Here is a 20057-nt window from a genome sequence, read left to right on the forward strand (position 1 = left end):
CTCTCTCTCTCTCTCTCTCTCTCTCTCTCTCTCTCTCTCTCTCTTTCTCTCTCTCTCTCTCTCTCTCTCTCTCTCTACCCCCAACATACAAATGGGCTTTAATTGAAATCGATCAAACTCGAATTAAGCGAGAAAAAAACCGTTTAAACTTATTTTACAGGGTACACGAGATGCGTGATGAAAATAATGAATTGCCTGGAAACTTCCTGAGTGAATTATACAAGTGGGCGTTAGAATGTGAGTGTTGATTTTCGCTCAATAATTTGCACACATTCGTACAGTGGAAAACAAAAACAATTACAATGGGGAAAGCGCCGTTGAGCGCGAATGAAAGCTTGAATGAAATTTCGGGAAAAAAAAGAAACCAAAGCGGAAATGGTTGGCGGGAGCAAAAAGTATGGAAAGCGAACGAAAAGAAAAATTGAAATAAATTTTCCATTTCAGCTGTGGGCCGTGTGGCGCTTGATACGCGTCTCGGATGTGTTAGCAAACAGGGCAACGAGGAATCCAAACGTATTATCGATGCTATAAATACATTTTTCTGGACAGTTGCTGAGGTCGAGCTACGGATGCCAGTTTGGCGATTCTACGAAACCAAAGCCTATAAAAACTACATCGGAGCTTTAGATAGTTTTACAGAGTAAGCAGTGAATTTTTCTGACAATGTCGTGGTTTCATTTCTCTCTCTCCCTCTCTCCCTCCTTCATTCGTTCATGCTATCTATTTTTCGTTCGTGCCTTCATCACATACTAACCAATTTGCTTTTAATGAATGAACGCAGACTCTGCATGAAGCATATCAACATTGCAATTGAAAACATGAACAATAGCACCACAGTCAAAGAGGAGGAGAATCTGTCAATTATCGAGCGCATCATGCAAAAAACCGGAAATCCAAAGATAGCCGCCGTCTTAGCTTTAGACTTATTTTTAGTTGGCGTCGATACGGTAAGTGTTTGGCAAACGTTCTTCACATAAACACAGACAGATAGACATTCACACACAATAAGGGCATCTTTCTTCTTCGCTGCCGTATGCAATTCAATTTCTCACGTTTTTCTCTCTCTCTCTCTCTTTCTCTTTCCCTCTTCATCTCTTACTCTGACACATTGTTGCATGTCACGTTTTGCAGACCTCAGTAGCAGCCACTTCAACCATTTATCAGTTAAGTCAGAATCCCGACAAACAAGAAATGCTTTACAAAGAGCTCAAATCGATAATGCCGGACGTACGAGCACCCGTTGATACGAAAATCTTGGAACAAATGCCATTCTTACGGGCTTGCATAAAAGAAACACTAAGGTACATTGGCGGTTTCAAGTGACACATACACACACTCTACATCAGCTTGATGGTTTTTTGCTTTTACATGGTGGCATTCATCACATATTCTCTGTCTCTCCAATTACAGATTGTATCCCGTGGTAATCGGTAACGGCCGAAACTTACAGTCGGATGCCGTGATTGCTGGCTATCATGTACCAAAGGGGGTAAGTTCTTGGGATGGCCTCACTCAATTAATCAAATAAGGCGTGTGCCATTGACATGTAATTTTATACTGTGGTCTTTGTCCTTTTCTTTCGTTTGCTAATTTGGTTGCTGTGTGTGCAGACGCATGTCATCTTTCCACATTTGGCTGTGTCGAATTCCGCTGAATACTTCCCAGAACCAGAGCGATTTTTGCCCGAACGATGGATTAAACGCGGTGAATTAAGTACGTATAATTATTATGATAGCGTCATCATCACAGTGATCGAGTTCATTTGCTAATGAAATGTCATAAAATCTACAGGTGATGTGTCAGGCTGTCCGCATGCTGGTCAAAAGATTCATCCATTTGTTAGTCTACCATTTGGCTATGGACGCCGCATGTGTATCGGCCGTCGTTTTGCCGAAAATGAGTTGCACATTTTAGTCGCGAAGGTAATTAACGGAGAGTGTTTTATATGAATTAAACAGCAACCAATTCGTCAAAAATGTTCTAAATTCTTTCTCTTTCACCCTCTGCATTTTACAGTTCTTCCGAAAATACAAAATCGAATACAACTACGGCAAGCTCACATACAAAGTGAATCCGACATACATTCCGGAACAACCATTAAAATTTAAATTGACTGAACGACAAAATTAAAGCGATTTTGATGTATGGTTTGTGCACCGGTGCGGGTGCAGTATGTGTCTGTATGTATATCTGTGTGTGTGGCATTCCAATGCTCTAATTATGTTTTGGTGCTATTATTGTTTTTGATTCGTTCATTGCCCGTCAATGAAGTTGAAATGAAGCTAGCGGACGGTGTGCTGCTTGCTCCATCGTTGTGTCTGTGAGTGTATGCGCGCGCGCTTGTGTCAATATTTAATTACCATAAAATGTCAGAAATGAAGCCAATAAATCACGTCATTTATTTCGAATGCATTCCACACAATATTTTGGACCAGATCATATGACCAATTTTCTACCAAACACTCTATTCATACGGTTGTTTAATTGAAATCGATTTGGATGGACCAGTATGTGCGGTGGAGGTGTATAAAATTACCAGAAATCGTCGTTCATAACATTTCATCAATGCTAAAATGAAATATGAAGTATGGGATAGCATTAGCCGTCGCAATGAACGTGAATTCACCCGAAATTTTTGGAATATAGATTTGAATGCAGCAAGGGTTTATCATAAACCGCAACCACAACCATTTAGCTTTTAATCAACAATAATTACCATGCATACCAATTTGTGTTTTTAGAAAATATTACCGATAATAGAACTAATTCGAAATGTATGTTGTACTCTCTTGTGTATATATAAAAATATGAAAATTTCTTTGTATTATATTTAAATTTTAATAAAAGATAAAGACTACGAAGAGAATGGAAAATCAAAAAAACATTTTTGGTATACTCACTATTTAGCGGAATCATTAAGTTGATATTCGTTGCTTCGTGAGAAGCATTCTTGAACACCAGAATCCTGCCACAGTCGTTTCATTGCCGCGAGTAGATCCTCGGAAAATGGTTCTGTGTCATGCATTCGCTGACATACATCAAATACCATTTTAGCATCGCTCTGTAGAGAGAGAATGAAGGAAGAATAGAAAAAAAAACGAAAACGAAATGAAAAACAGAATTGTATAAATCATATGTCCGAATGCAGTTTGGAATGTGTATATGGTAAAATGAAGGGAATGGCGCAGTAGCCAAAAATTAGCCAAAAAATGTTCATTCAAATCAGCAGACAAACAGAAAAAAAAAAGAAGACGAAGAGCTGTGTTTATGAGCCGCTTATTTATATGCTCATATTCTCATGAGTGCCGAGGATGAGCGCAAAAATGCATCGCACACATTTTGGCTAGACTTTGAGATTATTATACTAATAATCGCGAAATGACCCGCATTACTCTGGAGGATGTGCTGTGTGCTGTTGTCAAAAGGTTATGCGCATAAATTTTCATATCTCTCTTTTTGCATTGTTCAAACTCCGCATCGTTTGCATCTTTTGAACAATTTGCAGTGGTTGTTACAATTTGGCGTGCAAAAACACGATCATTGAGTAAAACAAGAAAAAAATGTCTCTCTCTGTCTCTCTCTCCCTTCGTGTGCAAAAAGCATGAAGTGCTCGAGTTCAAAGAATTCATGGATATAACGCATTTATGCTGCTGTTTCGTTTCGAACCAGACTGAGGCCAAACATTATTGTGTGTGTGTGTGTGTGTGTGTGTGTGTGTGTGTGTGTGTGTGTATATATACGCGTGCTAAATTATGCCGAATTCGTTATATCGTTGAAGCCTGGGAAATACGGCATAATGACCGTAACTGGTATGCGGAAAAATTAGAAAATAAGCGAAATTTTGCTTTGTCATTACATCCAGGCCATACATTAAACTCATTGGCAAGCATATGTATATGTGCGTCTTGCAAAATGTGAAATATATATATATATATGCTGCTTCAATGGTCCGCGCATTTGCCGTGTGTTCAATGTTCACCGTTATGGAAATGTGCTCGCTCTGCTCGACGAACAATTATCGAGTGCGCAAGAGTTTGAGAGAAGAGCACAAATGCACTTTACAGGTATGAATATCGAGAGCTGTGCCATTATACCATTGAAAATCAAAAGAAGAGAAGCGTTTTTGTGCCAAACACAGTTCAAAGCAGCAACAGCAAGGCGGAGGTAAAAAAATGCGGATCCATTCTTAGTTGGCACCTATTATACCTCGAGTTCTAACGAGTTTAATGCGAATTGAAGAAAGTAATCTCTTGACGACACGTTTATGGGTTCTTATTTATGGCAATGTTCAACGTGTAAATCTTGGTGGAAAACATGCACATTTAATTGTACGGTTTGAATAAAAATACCACCTCATTATAATGTTGCTATCGCAAAAAAGTCAGAAAACCCAACAATAACACTCGTGTGTGCGCGCGCGCTCCCTCACACACTCTAAGCAGATATCATTCAGCTTTTAATTCCATTTATTCATCGGTTTAATGCGTTGGCTGCGCGCAAACCAGCGCACTTCTTTTCTTTCACATGCTCGGAATTTTTGCTGAAATGACGATACACATAAACGGTGTGGAATCTTACCTCTCTTTCATTGTTGCCGTATTGGATACTTAGATTAGGCATGGCTCTTAAAATTGCAACTAGTGATTGTATTGTGTTGCTATAAACCACGGGTCGATATTGTTTAAAGTCTTCAGATGTGAAGCCACTTTCGTGAATAATTCTGAAATGGAACAAACACAAATGGATTTTTGTTATCAACTTTGTAAAATACACGGCATTACATCGGAATAAATCGAAATAGAGGAAAAAAAAGAACACTGATTGAATTAACAACATTGTTAACAGCAAAACTAAAGTGAAAACATAAAATAGATTGTTGCTCCATAAACTTACTTCATTTGCTTAACGATTGTACTTTTGCCGGATTCTCCTGCACCTGTTTTCATTAGAAAAAAAAATGGTAAAGTATTAATTTCAATTCTGTTATCTTTTTGGGTGTCCAACAATTTTGGTCTTAACATTAAAGAATGGAATAGAAAGTTATCATTTCGGAATTCAATTGCCCCAAATTCGATCGCACGGATTGCTCATTTCAATAGTTACATCAAATAAAATCGTTCGAAAAGTTGTGCAAAGTGATAAAAGGTAAACCTCAAAATGTAAAGAAACCTTTTCGTGATAGTCTGAACCATTTATTTGAACGCAGTTTGATTTGTTCTTCGCTGCCTGTGTGGAAATTTTTTAACTGACTAGTCGCTAATGGTTAGTCGATTAATTTGGGGCATTCAGCGACTGTTTGACTGACTAGAAGTGATTGTCTCGAACAAAATAAGCAACTGCAGTTAACTTTAATCACAAAACACTCTTAGTCAAAATGTCCCAAATTAGTCGACTGACTGAAAGAATAACTAAACGTGATTATCTCCATACCAAACGCATGATTCCAATCAACTTAGCCAGTTTTAGTTGTACTATATATCACTACATACAACTGAGTGACTGTTAGTCATTTTATTTGCACACGGGTGAATGTCGTGGAAGTATTGCTAATGAACATTTGAAACGTGTTAAAATGTAGCAGAGCCGACCTCTGCATTAAAATTGGTTCCTTTTTTCTCTGTCTGTATAAAAAATATATTTTTATCGATTCGTGGATTCGCCGTCACATCTATTATCGTCGTACTGGCAATTTGTCGTTGGGCTCTTCAATGTGTCGATTATTTCAGACAATAGAAAATTTCCGTTTCCATCGTTATCCTAGTTAATGGGGTTAATGTGTCGCACACTCAGTTCCGTTGCAAACGTAGAGAAGCAACGCTTTTTCGTAAGTGACAATGGGTATAATGCAATCTCATTTAGCATTGCCGCAAACAAAAATTTATATTCATTTTCTGAATGGCATTTTCCTTATTCTATCCGTCTTTGCACTCCTTTTTATCCATCTTCCTTGGTTTACAATCATTTATTTTGCATTCATGAAATACTTTGCTTAATTCTCATTGCACTTTGTTATGCAAAAATAGACAGAGAATTTGGCATTTTTGGCCATTGCATTCGTATATTTGTGTATGATTGTTGTACATTTCAAAATACCCAACTGAACACACAGATTACCAAAAGTGTGCCAATTAGATTCGGCGAGCGAACCACAAGAAATCTCATTAAGTCAATTCTATGCTTTATTCTCAATTTAAATTTTTTGTATGGATTCAACGAAGGAAACTTTATTTCAAATTAAATTTGGTTCGGAAACTAAGAAGAAGACCCTTCGTTTGTGAAGAAGACGAAGATGATGATGAAAAAGAGAGAATGAGCTGAATGATGTGCTTTTTGTTGTTGTTGTTGTTATAGTTGTCGTTGGTGTTTTGGTTGTGGTGGTGGTGGCGGTGGTGGTGGTGGTGGTGTTGGTGATGCCAACATCTTGATCGAGCATAGCGAAATGAGAACTTAAGATATAACTAAAATTTAACATAGCACTAAACATCGGCGAAAGCTCAACTATTTCAGCAGAAACGCCACAATGGAAACGAGATGGAAAAGCCATCCAGGCTAGATGTGAGACAATTGATATATACCAGCGAAAACTGTGCGACATTAACAGTATAATGCACGATACATAAAACGCTATATCGCACAATATAATGGAATCTAATCCTTTTGCCTCACTCGATTTTACTTTCTTGCTTCGTTCTCTCTCTCTCCGTGTGTATATCTTGTGCCCGCTCTACATTTCTCTTGCTCTTGCACTTTGGCGATTCAATTCGGTGGTGTCGCGCGCGTATAGGTTTGAAAAGGAGCATGCCAGCATGTGTGTGTGTGCGCACACACGTCTGTGTTTGCGAATACATACGTATGGCTGTAAGTACCATTCTTTTGATTCGTAATATGTGACATGCTTTTGGCAAACTTTTATGGTGCAAACACATACACATAACACGCATACACTTTACGCCCATATCCAATGTCACATTCAGAGTGAATGTATCGCACACACACGCCATACAACATCGCATCATAAAAATCCTGGACAAAATGCTTGCATTTGTTCAAATCAAGCAGAAAACGTGTGTACGTAAGTGGATGAAACGAAAGAACATTGGAAGGGAAACAGTTATTGTGCATATTTCGAACATAGATTCACGACAACAACAACAACAACGACGACAATGACGATGGCAAGAAGGAGACAGAGAGCGAGCAAGCGATTTGACGCGCGCGGGTCCAAACGAGATGCAATGACTATAAAACACAATTTTTATTATTTGACCCATTTGAATGAGATTTACACAAACTGCCATGTACTTCATGAGCAGCAGTAGCAGTAGCAGTAGCAGCAACAGAGACAGAAGCAAAAGTGAACAGCAGAAAAAAAACAAAACACAAAATAAATCCATAAATACATTGGAACATTGGAGCATAGCTCGTATACATCGTGTTTGAAGTGCGTTATGTTCCGAATTGGTTTTCATTCCATTATTATTTTTACTTTTATTCTTTGTGCATGCACTTTGACAGAGTTACACACAAAGTTCAAGTAATCGAGTCATTTTCATGTGCTCAACGATTCGGCCAGTGCTTTTGCAAATGGTTTTTATGATCTGCAAATCTCTCTCGTTCGCTCTTTGTTAAACAAAAAAATTTCTTGTTTTTCGTCATGTATATAGTTTGATAAAGGGAGAGAAAAAAAAAACATCGATCTGGACAACGGTTTTGTGATTCAGACACAGTGACAATGAAAACCCAACTAATTCTCATCATTCCAACTAATTGAGACATGCATTTCAAACCGATGATGATTATAACGAAGAGACGACACAATTTCAAACGATGCTCAGTGTAGAAAATAGAGCAATTAAAACGAAACGGTCGTCGCACACACGTGCACATGGCAATTCGATTAGAGGTCCAATTAATCGACTTCTCCGATTGAACTATTCAATGGTGGCAGTGTCGGTGGCGGTGATGGCGCGCGCGCGCGTTCTAGTTGCACGCATTAACTGAGTGAATGAAATAAACAATTTCATTCTGTTCATTTGTTCTTTGTAAATTATTTCATCGGGAGTCGGTATTTATTTCAATGCTTTTGAATTGAGTGCTGGTGTGACTGCCGTTTACAGGCCGCCCGACGTGAGACTTCTGAGACGGTATTGAGTCGATGAGAGTCCCGGTTTCGGTTGCCCCATGATCATGATTACATGTATATTTGCTCGATGATGTTTTTAAAGAGCGGCATTTAGTGAGAAATTCACATACACACAGCAGAGAGATCATCAAGCTACAATTGATTAAATAGGCGCAAAAGCCATTGCGTCTAACTAATTATTTTTAGATTAAGTATGTAAACAAAAGTGTGTGTGCTCGGCTGTGCACAGTATTGAGAAACGAGCAAAAAAAAGTAACATTTCCCAACCCAATCGCTAATGCTCGAACGTTCTGATTTTCAGCCAGCTGGAATGTTTAAATCGCATTTTCGGTCGAATGTATTTTTCGAATTTCCAGTTCGTTTGGTGAACTGAATAACAAAATACAAGCATTGCTACAGAGAGGTCATACACATCGAAAAAAAAACAATTTAGTTTCGATCGTTCGTTCATTCGTTCTTTGGTCCAAGGAAATTAACTAGTTCGGAAATAATATACAAATGATGATTTGATTAAAGACGTCACTACGCTATTTTGCGCGTATGTTATTTTATGTTCCTCTTTCATGTCGCCCTCGATGTATTTCGAAATAGAGTTTTTGATATTTTTTTTTTCATCATTCAAGCAAATTTACGTTGCCTGACAGCCGGAACACGTTTCAAATGACAACTGCATCGACGAACAAAATGGAAATGGTGTGAAAATGCGATGTCTGAATGTTATGACGACATTTTCAATCAACTTACCTAATAGCAGAAGTTTAATATCTTTGGCTGCTTGAATTCCATCTTCTTTGAGATTTCGTTCAATTAAACGACTACGAGCTGCTGCCGCCCGCTCTTCAGCTGACTGTGCGCAGCCCATCGTGCGAATCGCTTCTACGCAAAACGTTTTGAAAACTTTTTAAATTTCGGCCGTTGATTGCGGCCGAACACAGATGCCAGTCGAAAATGAAAAACCAAACAAAAACAAATAACGGAACAACTTATGGTTGAGAGTTTTTATTGGTTGTTGTTGTTGGCTGCTGCTGTTGGGTTTTTTTTATTTCTTTCTTTCGTTTAAATCGCCGACAACTATCCTCCAATTGACTATCCTCACACTGTTCTTTTCCGTCAATCGATCGTTCTCTCTCTCTCTTTATCAACGCATAGATATTGAATTTCGAATGCTCACTTGATGTAGATTTTGGATTTTGTCCTGTTCTACAGCACATACAAATATACAGTTCACTCACTTAAATTAGAGCGTTGAGCGTTTTGTTGTTGATTTTTTTACTTTTCTAATATATTGTTGTATATATCACTGTTTAGTTTCAGAAATCGAATTAACTAATATTAAATTATCTATTTATCTAGCGTTTGTTGCCTAAAAAGAATAAGAAGAATAAGCACCAAGTCTCGATGAGCGTTTTTTGTTGTTGTTGTTTGTTCTATAAACATGTTGACTACGAAAACGCGCATTCCACACTGAATGCAACAAATTGTGTGTCGATACCAAATGTGATTAAGAAACATTTGCGCCCAAGTGCATTCACATGTTCAAGTTCATACACAGCAAACACATTCTTTACTTCTCATAACACAATAACAACAACAACGGAAAAGAAGGAGAGGAAAAAAATAACTAAACAACCCAAAAATTCAAGTCAACCAACCAATCAATTGTTTTTCCTTCCAAGCAACAGATGTTGAATGCGAAAGAGAAAAAAGGCAAAATGAAAAGCAAACACCAATATGGCAACGTCCCAAATAATTTGCTTCCAAAATTCCGAGTCAAATGCAGCAAACCAAATATTCAATCGATTTTCTTCATCATGACAAACATAATCCTTAATATTGTTGAAGACAGCGACGATTTAACTTTACGCTACACACTTGCCGTTGTAATGGAAAAAATTAGAAAAAAAAATTGTATAGCGTAAACGATGAGTGCAGCGGATTGGTTCAAATTAAATAGGTAAAAAATTAGAAATGTATTCCGAACATTTGCGTATGAATGGTAGCATGAGTCATCGTTGTTGGTTTATGTTCAATTCAGATTTATTTTTGTCGTTCATTTCATAAACTCGCACTTAATGTCTACCAAACGCAGAGTAAGAGAGAAAAAGAGAAAAAGTCCATGATGGATTTGATTAAGACTAACTTTTTTGAGGAAAAAAAGTGAGCCGTGAGTGTTATGTATGGGGAAATTAAAGTTCTACTTTTGCATATATGTGCTTTTTATCAAATGTGCTCTCAAAACGAACGACAAAGGGGCCTGTACTATTGGATTTGTGTGTTGTGTGAGTGTGTACATGTATGTATTTGTACTTGGAGGGAAGGTGGGTTGAATGTTTCATTTGTAAAATGGAAAATATAACGTGAAGACAGACTATTAGAGAGTAATTTAAATTTTCTCACTTTATTCAATGGTTTGGTTGTAATACTTTTGCTGTCGTCACATGAAAATATGTTGAAATTGTTATTTTTTTCCCTCTTTTATACTTTGTGTAAGCACTATGTACGTACGTACATGTTCGTGCAAGTGCCCAACCCTTAATAGAAAAACACACACACACACTGATGGTTGAATCAACGAGAACACCCCATTAAACAATTCAACATCAGTAGAAAAGATAGAAAAAAAAACACAAAATAAATAGAGACAGCGTGATATGCACAAACACACACACACACACACACAAGAGTGTTTATTGAGAACGACTCTTTGTCTTTTGCCATTCTATTTCTTTTGTTTTCGACAAATGTCAACAATGCCCACCAATTATAATTTTCCTAATTAGAACCGATTTTTTCAAAAACTAATTGATAATGAATTTCTCGTGCAATTCTAATCAACAAGTGTAAAAATACACGATCGCCTCTCTCTCTCTCTCTTTCTTGAAACACATGAGAAAAAAAGCACACAATCTCGCGCTTCATTATAATCAATTACAATTCCAAGTCAAACTGCATTTTGTGATCGACAGATCAGGCGGTAAACGGCTTGGTGTTTCTCGCTTTTTTCCTGCGCTTTCAATTTAACAACCAGTACCAATCGATTGTGATTTTGTGACTTAGGGGGAAAAGAGAAGGCAATCACACATTTGAATTAATTATGTCATGATTTTGACATTCATTCGCTTGCCAAATCGGTGATGTCAGTACGGTCAACCTTATGTACAAGTACATATGGTTCATGTTTTTTTATGTTTGCTCAAGAATTTTTGTAAGTTTTTTTTTGGCTCAACACAAACACTATTCTAAGGTGCTGAACACAGTATTGGAGTGACCAACTCTTACGAATTGGCTTTAACTTAGCGCCCAATTAAATTGTCGCTTGGAAATGGGCAATGAATGTGAATATACAATTAATCAATAATAGAAATATCATGTAATTGACATAGAGTTCACATTTTTTTTTCATGTCCAAATATCCATTTATTTCTGATGGGGCAGTTAATCAGAAAATGTGAAAAATCTCTTTCTCTCTCTCTCTCTCTCTCCCTCTCTCTGCAAATATGCAGGATTGTTTTTTTAGTTTCCTCGGGTGTATCTGATTTTGGTTCGATGTCAAAATGCCACGATTAACTCTTGGTGAGACGTGAATAAATTGGATGTAAAATTGGTTTTCGAAATAAGTTTTCCGGCCTGTGGCACATAGCATCTTGTATGGAAAACCCATAAAAGATTCATGAATGTGACTTTGGCAAATCTGAAGCCAAAGAACTTCGGGTATATCTCGAAATGTTCCTTTTGACCTACCAATCCCTTCGATATAGGCCTGAAATTTCCTTGCGGGCGTACACATACACATATCGCAAACACAAGAAGCACACGCAAACAGGCGCACTTTTTCGGATTGGTAGCGCGCGCGATGAAAGTATCACAGAAAGGCGGAAAAATCGATAAATTTCTATGACGGGCAATATGTTAATCAGAAATCACTCACATTTGCACGCACACACATAGGGAGCGATCCAGTTGTTTGTGTGCATATTCTTTTTCCACTGCTACACTATCCGTGTGAAGCACAGAAACATGAATACACACACATACACCTTCACACAACCAACTGAATCACTCCACACACACTCTCGCACACACACACACACACACACACACACTCTCTCTCCCTCCCTCTCTTTGCAATACTCTGCTAGATATTATGTATCCACTTCACACAACAGTTTTTCGTTCTATATTCAATTGATTAATTTTTCGTGTAGGATATTTTTTTTCCTCTCATTTCTCGTTCGTATTCGTTCATACTGCGGTTTTAACGATGAAATGGTTCCCTTTAATTTCTTCTTTTCTTTTCATTTTCGTTTTTTTTTTTGTATTTTATCTGTTGAAATGCCTGTATTTGGTTGGCCATTTTTCCATCCAACTATTTTAACACTAAATCACAACAAACACAATTATATATGTATGCTTTATCTATTGATAACAAAAGACATCTTTCTTTACGAATTTCAAAGGTGAACTTTATTTGAAATCGAACCACTGACTCACTAACCAAACATTCAATTTGTTGCTCGGAATTTTCGGGTTGACAAATTTAAATGGAAAAAAAGAGATTGAAAACAGAAGAAGCAAAAAAATAAATGAAATACAGAACATTTTTGAGCTTTTCTACATTTGTTGGCCTCAATCTCTCCATTTGTTCGCACACATTCACTTGAAAAACGCTCCTGCTCCAATCAATTTCATTTTCCTACAGTTGTATTTTTCGTCATTTACCAATTCGATTCTCTAACACTTTTCACTTATGAAATTGTGGGCGATTTTCACTGATGAAACGAAAAAAAATAATAATTGCACAATAATTTTGTTCACTTGTTTTTCGTTTTCCTTGCTATTTTTTCATCAGGCTGAAGACTTTGTATGGAAAAACAATTTGTACAAATAGTCCGCCATATTTTCTCTCTCTTTATGTCACACAGAACAACGTTTGTTAAATGCTCTCGCACACAATTTGACTACGCGATGTTTTCACTTTTCACCCAAAAATCCATTTTTCTCCTTCAGCTGCTTCTGCTTTTTGCCACTGCTGCTGATTTGCTCTTCGTCTTGTTCTTGTTCTCTTCCTACACTTCAGTTTTCCGTGCGATATTATTTCGATGTGTATGGTGTTTCTCTTTTCCAGTATGCATCAATATCAAACATGGAAAATAATCTTTAGGGCAACAACCGGACGCGCACCACATTTAACGCAGCAATAATTGCTACTGTTTCACACAAGGGATGGCTTTTTATCTCTATAAATACCTATAGTGGTTGTATAGAAAATGATTTAAGCATTCAATTGAAAATTAATGTCGAAAAATTTGGCTGATTGAATGCGATACAATATTTGAATAGAAAATCGTCGTGAGATATTTGAATCGTGCAGTGAAAAACCGAAGAATGAAAATATGGAAAATCCGTTGAAGTAAACGCTTTTCCATGTAACGTTCGTGTGGGAACGCGGCGCTCTCCACATTTCGAACGATAACTTTGGCCGAGTGAGTATGATGTTAGAACGATTGTTGTCGTTGCCATTGGTGGTGGTAGAGATAGTGGTGGTTTTTTACAATGTGATGCGCTCTCGTTTGCGCCTATATTGGTGTCATCGTATGGGTGTATGTGTGACAGTCGCTCTCATGAAATTCAGTTTGTTGAATCGAGAGTTGGTATGCGCGTGTTGGGTTTTCAATTCATTCACGGTTCCCCTATACGTACGTATGTATACATATGCATATATATATATGTGGTTTCATCACCGGATTCTCATGTTAAATTTCAATCCAATTGTTTTAGATGCGTGCAAAACATTTTCGACAATTTTTCGAGTTTGATTCATAAGCCACGATGCATGTCATTCACACATTTACATCCACACAAAAAGAAAAACGACTATGCAACCGAAAAATTCTTGGAAAAATCAAATTCACTCATTCACATTTCAAGCAAACACTTGCACGCTGGCATAATTTCCACATTCAAAATGATACACATTGGAATCGAACACAATTTGAAAATTTCTTCTTTCTTTTCATTTCGTCTGTTTCTTGTTTCAGAGAAGAAAAATTGTATCACTTTTCAACCTTTTCTATCCAAAATTTTTTTTGGTTGCTTCACTTCGTTTATATTTCCAGCTAGTTGGAAATCTTAAACGAACCACTTCTAACGAAAATCACATAAACACTTGGCGTGTATTTTGGGTATTTTATTTGGAATCACCAAGCATTCTGAAGTCGACTTATTGACATTTTTCCTCGCACACAAATCGCACCTAAACTAAATCGAAATGAAAGAAAAAAACGCGGATTTCTGTGTGCTCTTCTCTCTCTCTCTCTCTTTCTCTTTTCTGTGTTCTCTTCGTGCTCTTCGTAAAAATCGCGATATACATATATATGTTTCTATATATGTATTATTTTAGTATGTGACGGAGCCGCCCTAAAGCTCATCGACAACAACGCGCTCGTTCAATACATTCATCGCATTCGAGCACCGAGTTCATGTCAACCATATACACACAGTTACACGCATATCGCGCATACGGGGCTACGAGAATGTATTGCACATTTGAGACCAAGCGTACACAATTGTGAATACACCTAATGGATATTTGTCGAATGGAATGGAACGAAATCAGAACGAATGAACGAACGAATGTTCTGAACGAGAAGAGGACAAGTATCGGGACGCAGAGGCAACAGCAACAACGACAACGACAAAGCGAAGAGAAAAAAAATAAAACATACAACGAGCAACTGGAGAAAACATAGCAACCACGCCATAAAACCGGGGAGAATTAGCGTGCGCGACAATTGTAAATAACGATTGTACTTTATCAGTAGCAATGCTCTCTTTCCCTCTCTCGCACGTCAGTTCACTTGGGCTCTCTCGTCACTTGTGTTCACAGTACGATACGCTTGCGGCTAGAGGAATGAGCGCCGTGTTCATGTAATCGCACACAAACTATGTATCAGGCCAAGAATGAAATGTGCCGTTCGTACACCATTCTTTCCTTTTGCTCGTTCGTTCCTTCGTTCATTTTTTTTCTCCTCTGATATTGTGGAAAAGAGGCGAACATGGAACGACAAAAGGAGCAACCATACTCCAATTTCTTTGTAAAATCCATACAATACAATGTGGTGCGTTGAGACCTTTTTTCCGACGTTGTCATGCATGTACTCTTTTGCGTGAAATATGGACAAAATTTGGAAAAATCTTTCATTGTTTTTCTTGTCATGTCCATCTTTTTTCCTGATTCCGAGTATAATGGCCTGCTGATGTTTAATTTTGGAATCATCATTGAATATTTCAGGCATTTGTATAAATATCCGTGTTTGGTTGCATTTTCCTACATGGCACGGAAAAAGGAATAGAACGATTTGCTGTACGATTCTGAGCTCTCGGTGCGATTTCTGAGAGAGAGAAAGAGAGAGAGAAAGAGAGAGAGAGAAAGAGAGAAAGAGAAAGACGGAGAGAGAACGACTGATTTGTTTGTGAGCGTGCACACACAAATAGTGTGTACACTCTCGTTCTATTGATGTGTGTTACCATATGAATTATGAAGAGAGAAAAAATTCGACGCATGTCGGGTAGTGCACATCTGGACAATTTCACTGAGTAAGCGAGAGAGGCAGAGAGGAAAAGCAGGCAAGAGGAGTAAAGGGAGCATAATACAAACGCACTTGATACTCTTATTCAGATCGCGTATGGCAGCCGAAGCGTGCTCTCGCCGTTCTATTTAGTCGTCTTCGGAAACGTTGTTTCCATTTTTTGAAAGGATGTCGATGGTACAGGTTGTATTCATGGTTCGGAATGGTATACGATTCAAAGTGGTTATGTGGCTTGCCAAAAACGACGTCGACATCGTCATCAACGAAGACGACGACGACGACGATGACAAGTAATATCAAACTCCCGTATAAATATTCAAGATTGGAAAGGACGCTGTTACATTGTCAAGCCTCACATATATGCATCACATTGTGTGAATGACATTTGCGCATCACTTCAACCAGTTCACAATTCCATCAAACAATTTCTTTTGTCGATTGAAATATCAGCTTTTTTCTCTCTTCGAAACAAATGGAGAAAAAATTTCATACTCAGAAAGAAGAAAAACTGAATAAAAATACAACGAAATAATAAACGAATGAACGAATCGATTGTAAGCAAAAAAAAAGAAGAGTGAAATCAGAATTTGCGCCATGAATAAAATCAAGCAATTCAATTTCGTTGCGAGTGCTGATCGACGAAACGTAGCAGGTTCAATTGGATTTATTTTTTGTCCTTACTACATGGTTCGTTCAGTGATTGGCAATGATGTGAAAGCAAGTCGCACTCTCTCATAGTCACACATACACACAGAGAGACAGAGAGACGAGCACACCACAACCATTCTACCTTACGTTTCAATCCCTAGATGCAACAATCATCTCTTCGCTCGTTCTCACACACGCATATAATCAAACCGACTGACATTCTTTATCAAATTTTGCAACTCAATCTGTTTATTTGCAGGAAATTCGCGTCTAGAATTCAATTTCAGTGTTTAACTGGCTCACAAGTGGAGGCTCATTCCATTAAAATATATCGTTTAATGCTTTAATATTGTGAAATTTTCATATTTTTTTTCTCAATTTATTTAGTTGTCTTCATCAAGACAACAAAGTCATGTGTAAAAGATTTGGAAAACATCTTAACGAGCCCAACCGCTACCAATAAAACATATCTATTTAATGTGATGTGTTACATTCAAGCCATTTGACTCTTATGTCAAATTGAAATCATCTCTCTGCGTCAATAGATTCAATATTAAGCATTCTATTCTAAGCTTCATTCCGTTTTGTTCGATACGGTCACACTTTCCATACTCGTCCATTTAATTTTAAAACCCGGAGCAAATTTAGGCGCACACACACACACCGTGCACACAACATCTCCAATATCTAATATACTATACGTATTTTTATCATCCATCCATCCATTTATTTTCCATGCATTCAATGTGCAGTCTTATGGATATTTTGCATGTGTTTGATCATATAGTAGTGCATCTATAAACACGTATTCGTTCGGGCAAATGCAACACACTGTCGATGAATGTGAAAACCATGTTTGGGCGACGACTTCAACACTTTCATTCCTATATTATGATTCAATTGATTCGATATACAAGACTTGAGCTGCATCTTGAATGCAACGGCACAGCCAGTAATTATATGGCGTTGTCAACATTGTTTGCACTAATACACCGAGTAAAGTTTAATTGTTGCTGCTGTTGCTGATTTTTATCCCTCTAATGGTGCACCGACACCCTTCATGCATTTATCACATTTTTATCGTTATACTCTGAATATGTTATTGCTCGTTTATGGCACTGCACATGGAGGGAAAAAATGCATAGCAAACTCACTCACACACGCACAACATACCCGCCGTCGCCAAATAGCCCGTATAGTAGCAACTCGTTTACCTTTCTTTTCTCCCCGCAACTCATGACTATAGATTTACTTAGCTCAGAAATGTGACGCTAAAATGTTTCATTTATACTAATACCGATACTCGATACCGATAACATTTACCACTGTTAGCAATGGTCCATTTGCCATATTGATCTTGCAGGCAGATAGCAGTCGAAGTGACTATAGATGATATGACCTCAAATGTTCTCTAAGCGACAAGTAGAAACGAACAAGAAAAGCTCCTTGACCAAATTACTAGTCGGCAGAACACAGGTTGAAGCTGTGTGTCGCTTTGTTGCAATAAAGAAAGATCTTCCGGCAACGCTGAATATAATTTGCATATTAAAACTCGCCTGCCAACATACTCCATTGAATGGAGCAGATACACGTCGATGGAGAGACACAGAGGAGCGCGTTAAATAAAGAGAAACAGTCAAAGTGACGTTGATTGAGCGCACACCGAGCGTGCGATCGAATATAGGGCAATGACACCGAATGCTATCAAATAAACCGAAAAACAGAGATGAAAACATAATTTCATTTACTTACCCAATAGTAATAGTTTAATATCTTTGGCCGCTTGGATTCCATCTTCTTTCAGATTTTTCTCTATTAGTTTTGATCGTGCTATAGCCGCACGCTCTTCCGCAGACGATGTGCACCCCATTTCGTTTAATTTGATTTTTTTTTCAATTCTATTTTAACTATCAATTGTTTATTCTATTTCCGTTTTTTTTTCGCTCTCCTCTCGCTGTTGTAACTTAAATCAACACGTACTTTTCCACTAGATAAGAGAAGAGGGCATAATACACCGAAATTGATTACACTATGGTTATTTAAACACACTGTGCACGCACAACCATTGTTTTTGATGAGCAGAGGAAAAATTAAGCGAAACAAAACCAAAATGGTCTAGGAAATGATTTCAATTGCCAGTTGTGTGTAGATTGTGCTGTTAGCGCCAATGTGCCAAAATGAAACGTATGAACCGAAGATGAATTGCATAAAACAATGAAACCAAATTTTTTTTTCTGATAAGTTTTGTGTCATGAATGAACAGGTTGGGTTGTCTTTTTTTTCTGATAAACACTGAAACACTTCATGGGCTAGCGAACAAAGTTCAAAGGAAATTGTAAAAAAGCACATAGAAATGGGACTAGAGAATCCCAGCCTGCCGTCGGATCGATTTGTTTCATGTTGAGTGCATTCTTGAACACTTGAAGAATATGTGAGATATTCGAGTAATTTCTTGTTTTTTTCTCGAATATTTTACGAAAACATTTGGGAAAAAAATCACAGACAGAATTAAAACGAAAGAACAATACACGATAGTAAAAGTATCAGAATATGAATGTTGAACTAATCTTCGCTCGCACTTTTGTTTTTTTTTTTAGTTTTCACTTTAAAATTGGTTTTGTTTAATTAAAATTTCATTATGGCACCATTTGGACAGAAGAGCAGAAAATACCAGCCGAATTGTCAATTGATTAAGGAGTACTGTTCGCTCTATTTCTCTGTGAATCATGCACAACAAACGCACTTTCAATTGGGTTCGTACATCAGCCGGTTTTTTCTTTTCTAATTTCTACCAACACAATCTCTCGCACCAACCAAAAATAAATTCTTCTGGCTAGAATAAATGTTTATTCAATGTCGCTGATTCGCCTGACTGAACAAATAATAATTATCACTACAAATGAGACGTTGTGTTAATATTGGCGGCTTTTGTTTGTTGTTTCTCACACGAGAAAGTAAAAGAAGAAGAAAGAAAAATTCTATCTTGTCTCTTTTTCTCTCTGTTGGTCACAAAATTGCAAAATGAGTCTATTATTCACATAAGAACACACTTCTGTAATGTTGTTATCAAATCAATACCTTTTTTTTTTTCTACTTGATGTTCGATTGCAAAGTTGTATGTTTATTCCGATAGATTTATTTATAATTTCCCTCTCTCTCTCTCTTGCTTCTTCTGTTTCTCTTCTTTTCCTGTGTCTCCTGTTGTTTTCTGACTTTCGATGAAAACCTCAAACACAATTTCCGACCAGAAATGTCGTTCTTCTTCAACGCCGACAAACTATGTTAAAAAAAATTCTTTTTCTTTCTCGTTTCGGAAAAGTGGTAGAATATTGAGGTAAAAAAAACATTTATCTGTCAGTTGAACTAATCTGTAAAAAAGCGAAAATGCTTTTGATTGTGTGTGCACTCATGATTTCCAGAGATCGTGTTGTATGAATGTGCGAAAAGGAGACATACCGATTGGTTTAAGTATCATCCAAGTGTATTTTAGTGTTAAAGTTCTTGACATTTGTACTTAATAATGTGTATCAACTAGTTGACTAGGGCGTCGTACGTAAGAATCAACATCACACATATAAACACACCGTCATCATCATTAGCGTGCTCACTCTCTCTCTCTCTCTCTCTCTATCTCTCACTCTGTCTCTTGCTCGTGTTTTGGTTTTTCGAAAAGTATA

The 20057-nt window shown here is 37.4% G+C and overlaps 2 protein-coding genes across 6 annotated transcripts in view; one reads left to right on the top strand and one right to left on the bottom strand.

The window, feature by feature from the left end:
- Positions 1-2882, top strand: part of LOC129579320 (probable cytochrome P450 49a1) — a gene marked incomplete in the record, with an annotated part of 6409 nt that extends 3527 nt beyond the window's left edge. The window contains 8 exon segments of the mRNA XM_055469305.1: positions 161-237; positions 445-640; positions 782-947; positions 1132-1301; positions 1411-1489; positions 1611-1713; positions 1792-1922; positions 2017-2882. Of these exon segments, the coding sequence (XP_055325280.1) occupies positions 161-237; positions 445-640; positions 782-947; positions 1132-1301; positions 1411-1489; positions 1611-1713; positions 1792-1922; positions 2017-2130 (1036 nt within the window).
- The window catches only part of LOC129579321 (G protein alpha o subunit), a 49427-nt gene extending 29606 nt beyond the window's left edge, over positions 1-19821 (bottom strand). The window contains exons 1-5 of one of the 5 annotated variants that reach the window (XM_055469309.1): positions 19459-19821; positions 18133-18367; positions 4894-4936; positions 4579-4720; positions 2901-3061 (exon numbers count right to left, since the gene is read on the bottom strand). In XM_055469309.1, coding sequence (XP_055325284.1) covers positions 2901-3061; positions 4579-4720; positions 4894-4936; positions 18133-18250 — 464 coding nt within the window. In that variant the 5' untranslated portion in view covers positions 18251-18367; positions 19459-19821. Of the gene's footprint in view, positions 1-2900; positions 3062-4578; positions 4721-4893; positions 4937-8887; positions 9507-12862; positions 13630-14208; positions 14390-18132; positions 18368-19194 lie in introns of those variants that run through there. The other 4 variants (XM_055469310.1, XM_055469311.1, XM_055469306.1 and 1 more) reach the window with 4 other exon arrangements.
- Positions 19822-20057: the final 236 nt, after the last annotated feature.

The sequence above is a fragment of the Sitodiplosis mosellana genome, unplaced genomic scaffold (assembly GCF_009176505.1).
Source record: "Sitodiplosis mosellana isolate CC-2019 unplaced genomic scaffold, AAFC_SMos_1.0 Smas_scaffold_6226, whole genome shotgun sequence".
Classification (NCBI taxonomy): Eukaryota; Metazoa; Arthropoda; class Insecta; order Diptera; family Cecidomyiidae; genus Sitodiplosis; species Sitodiplosis mosellana.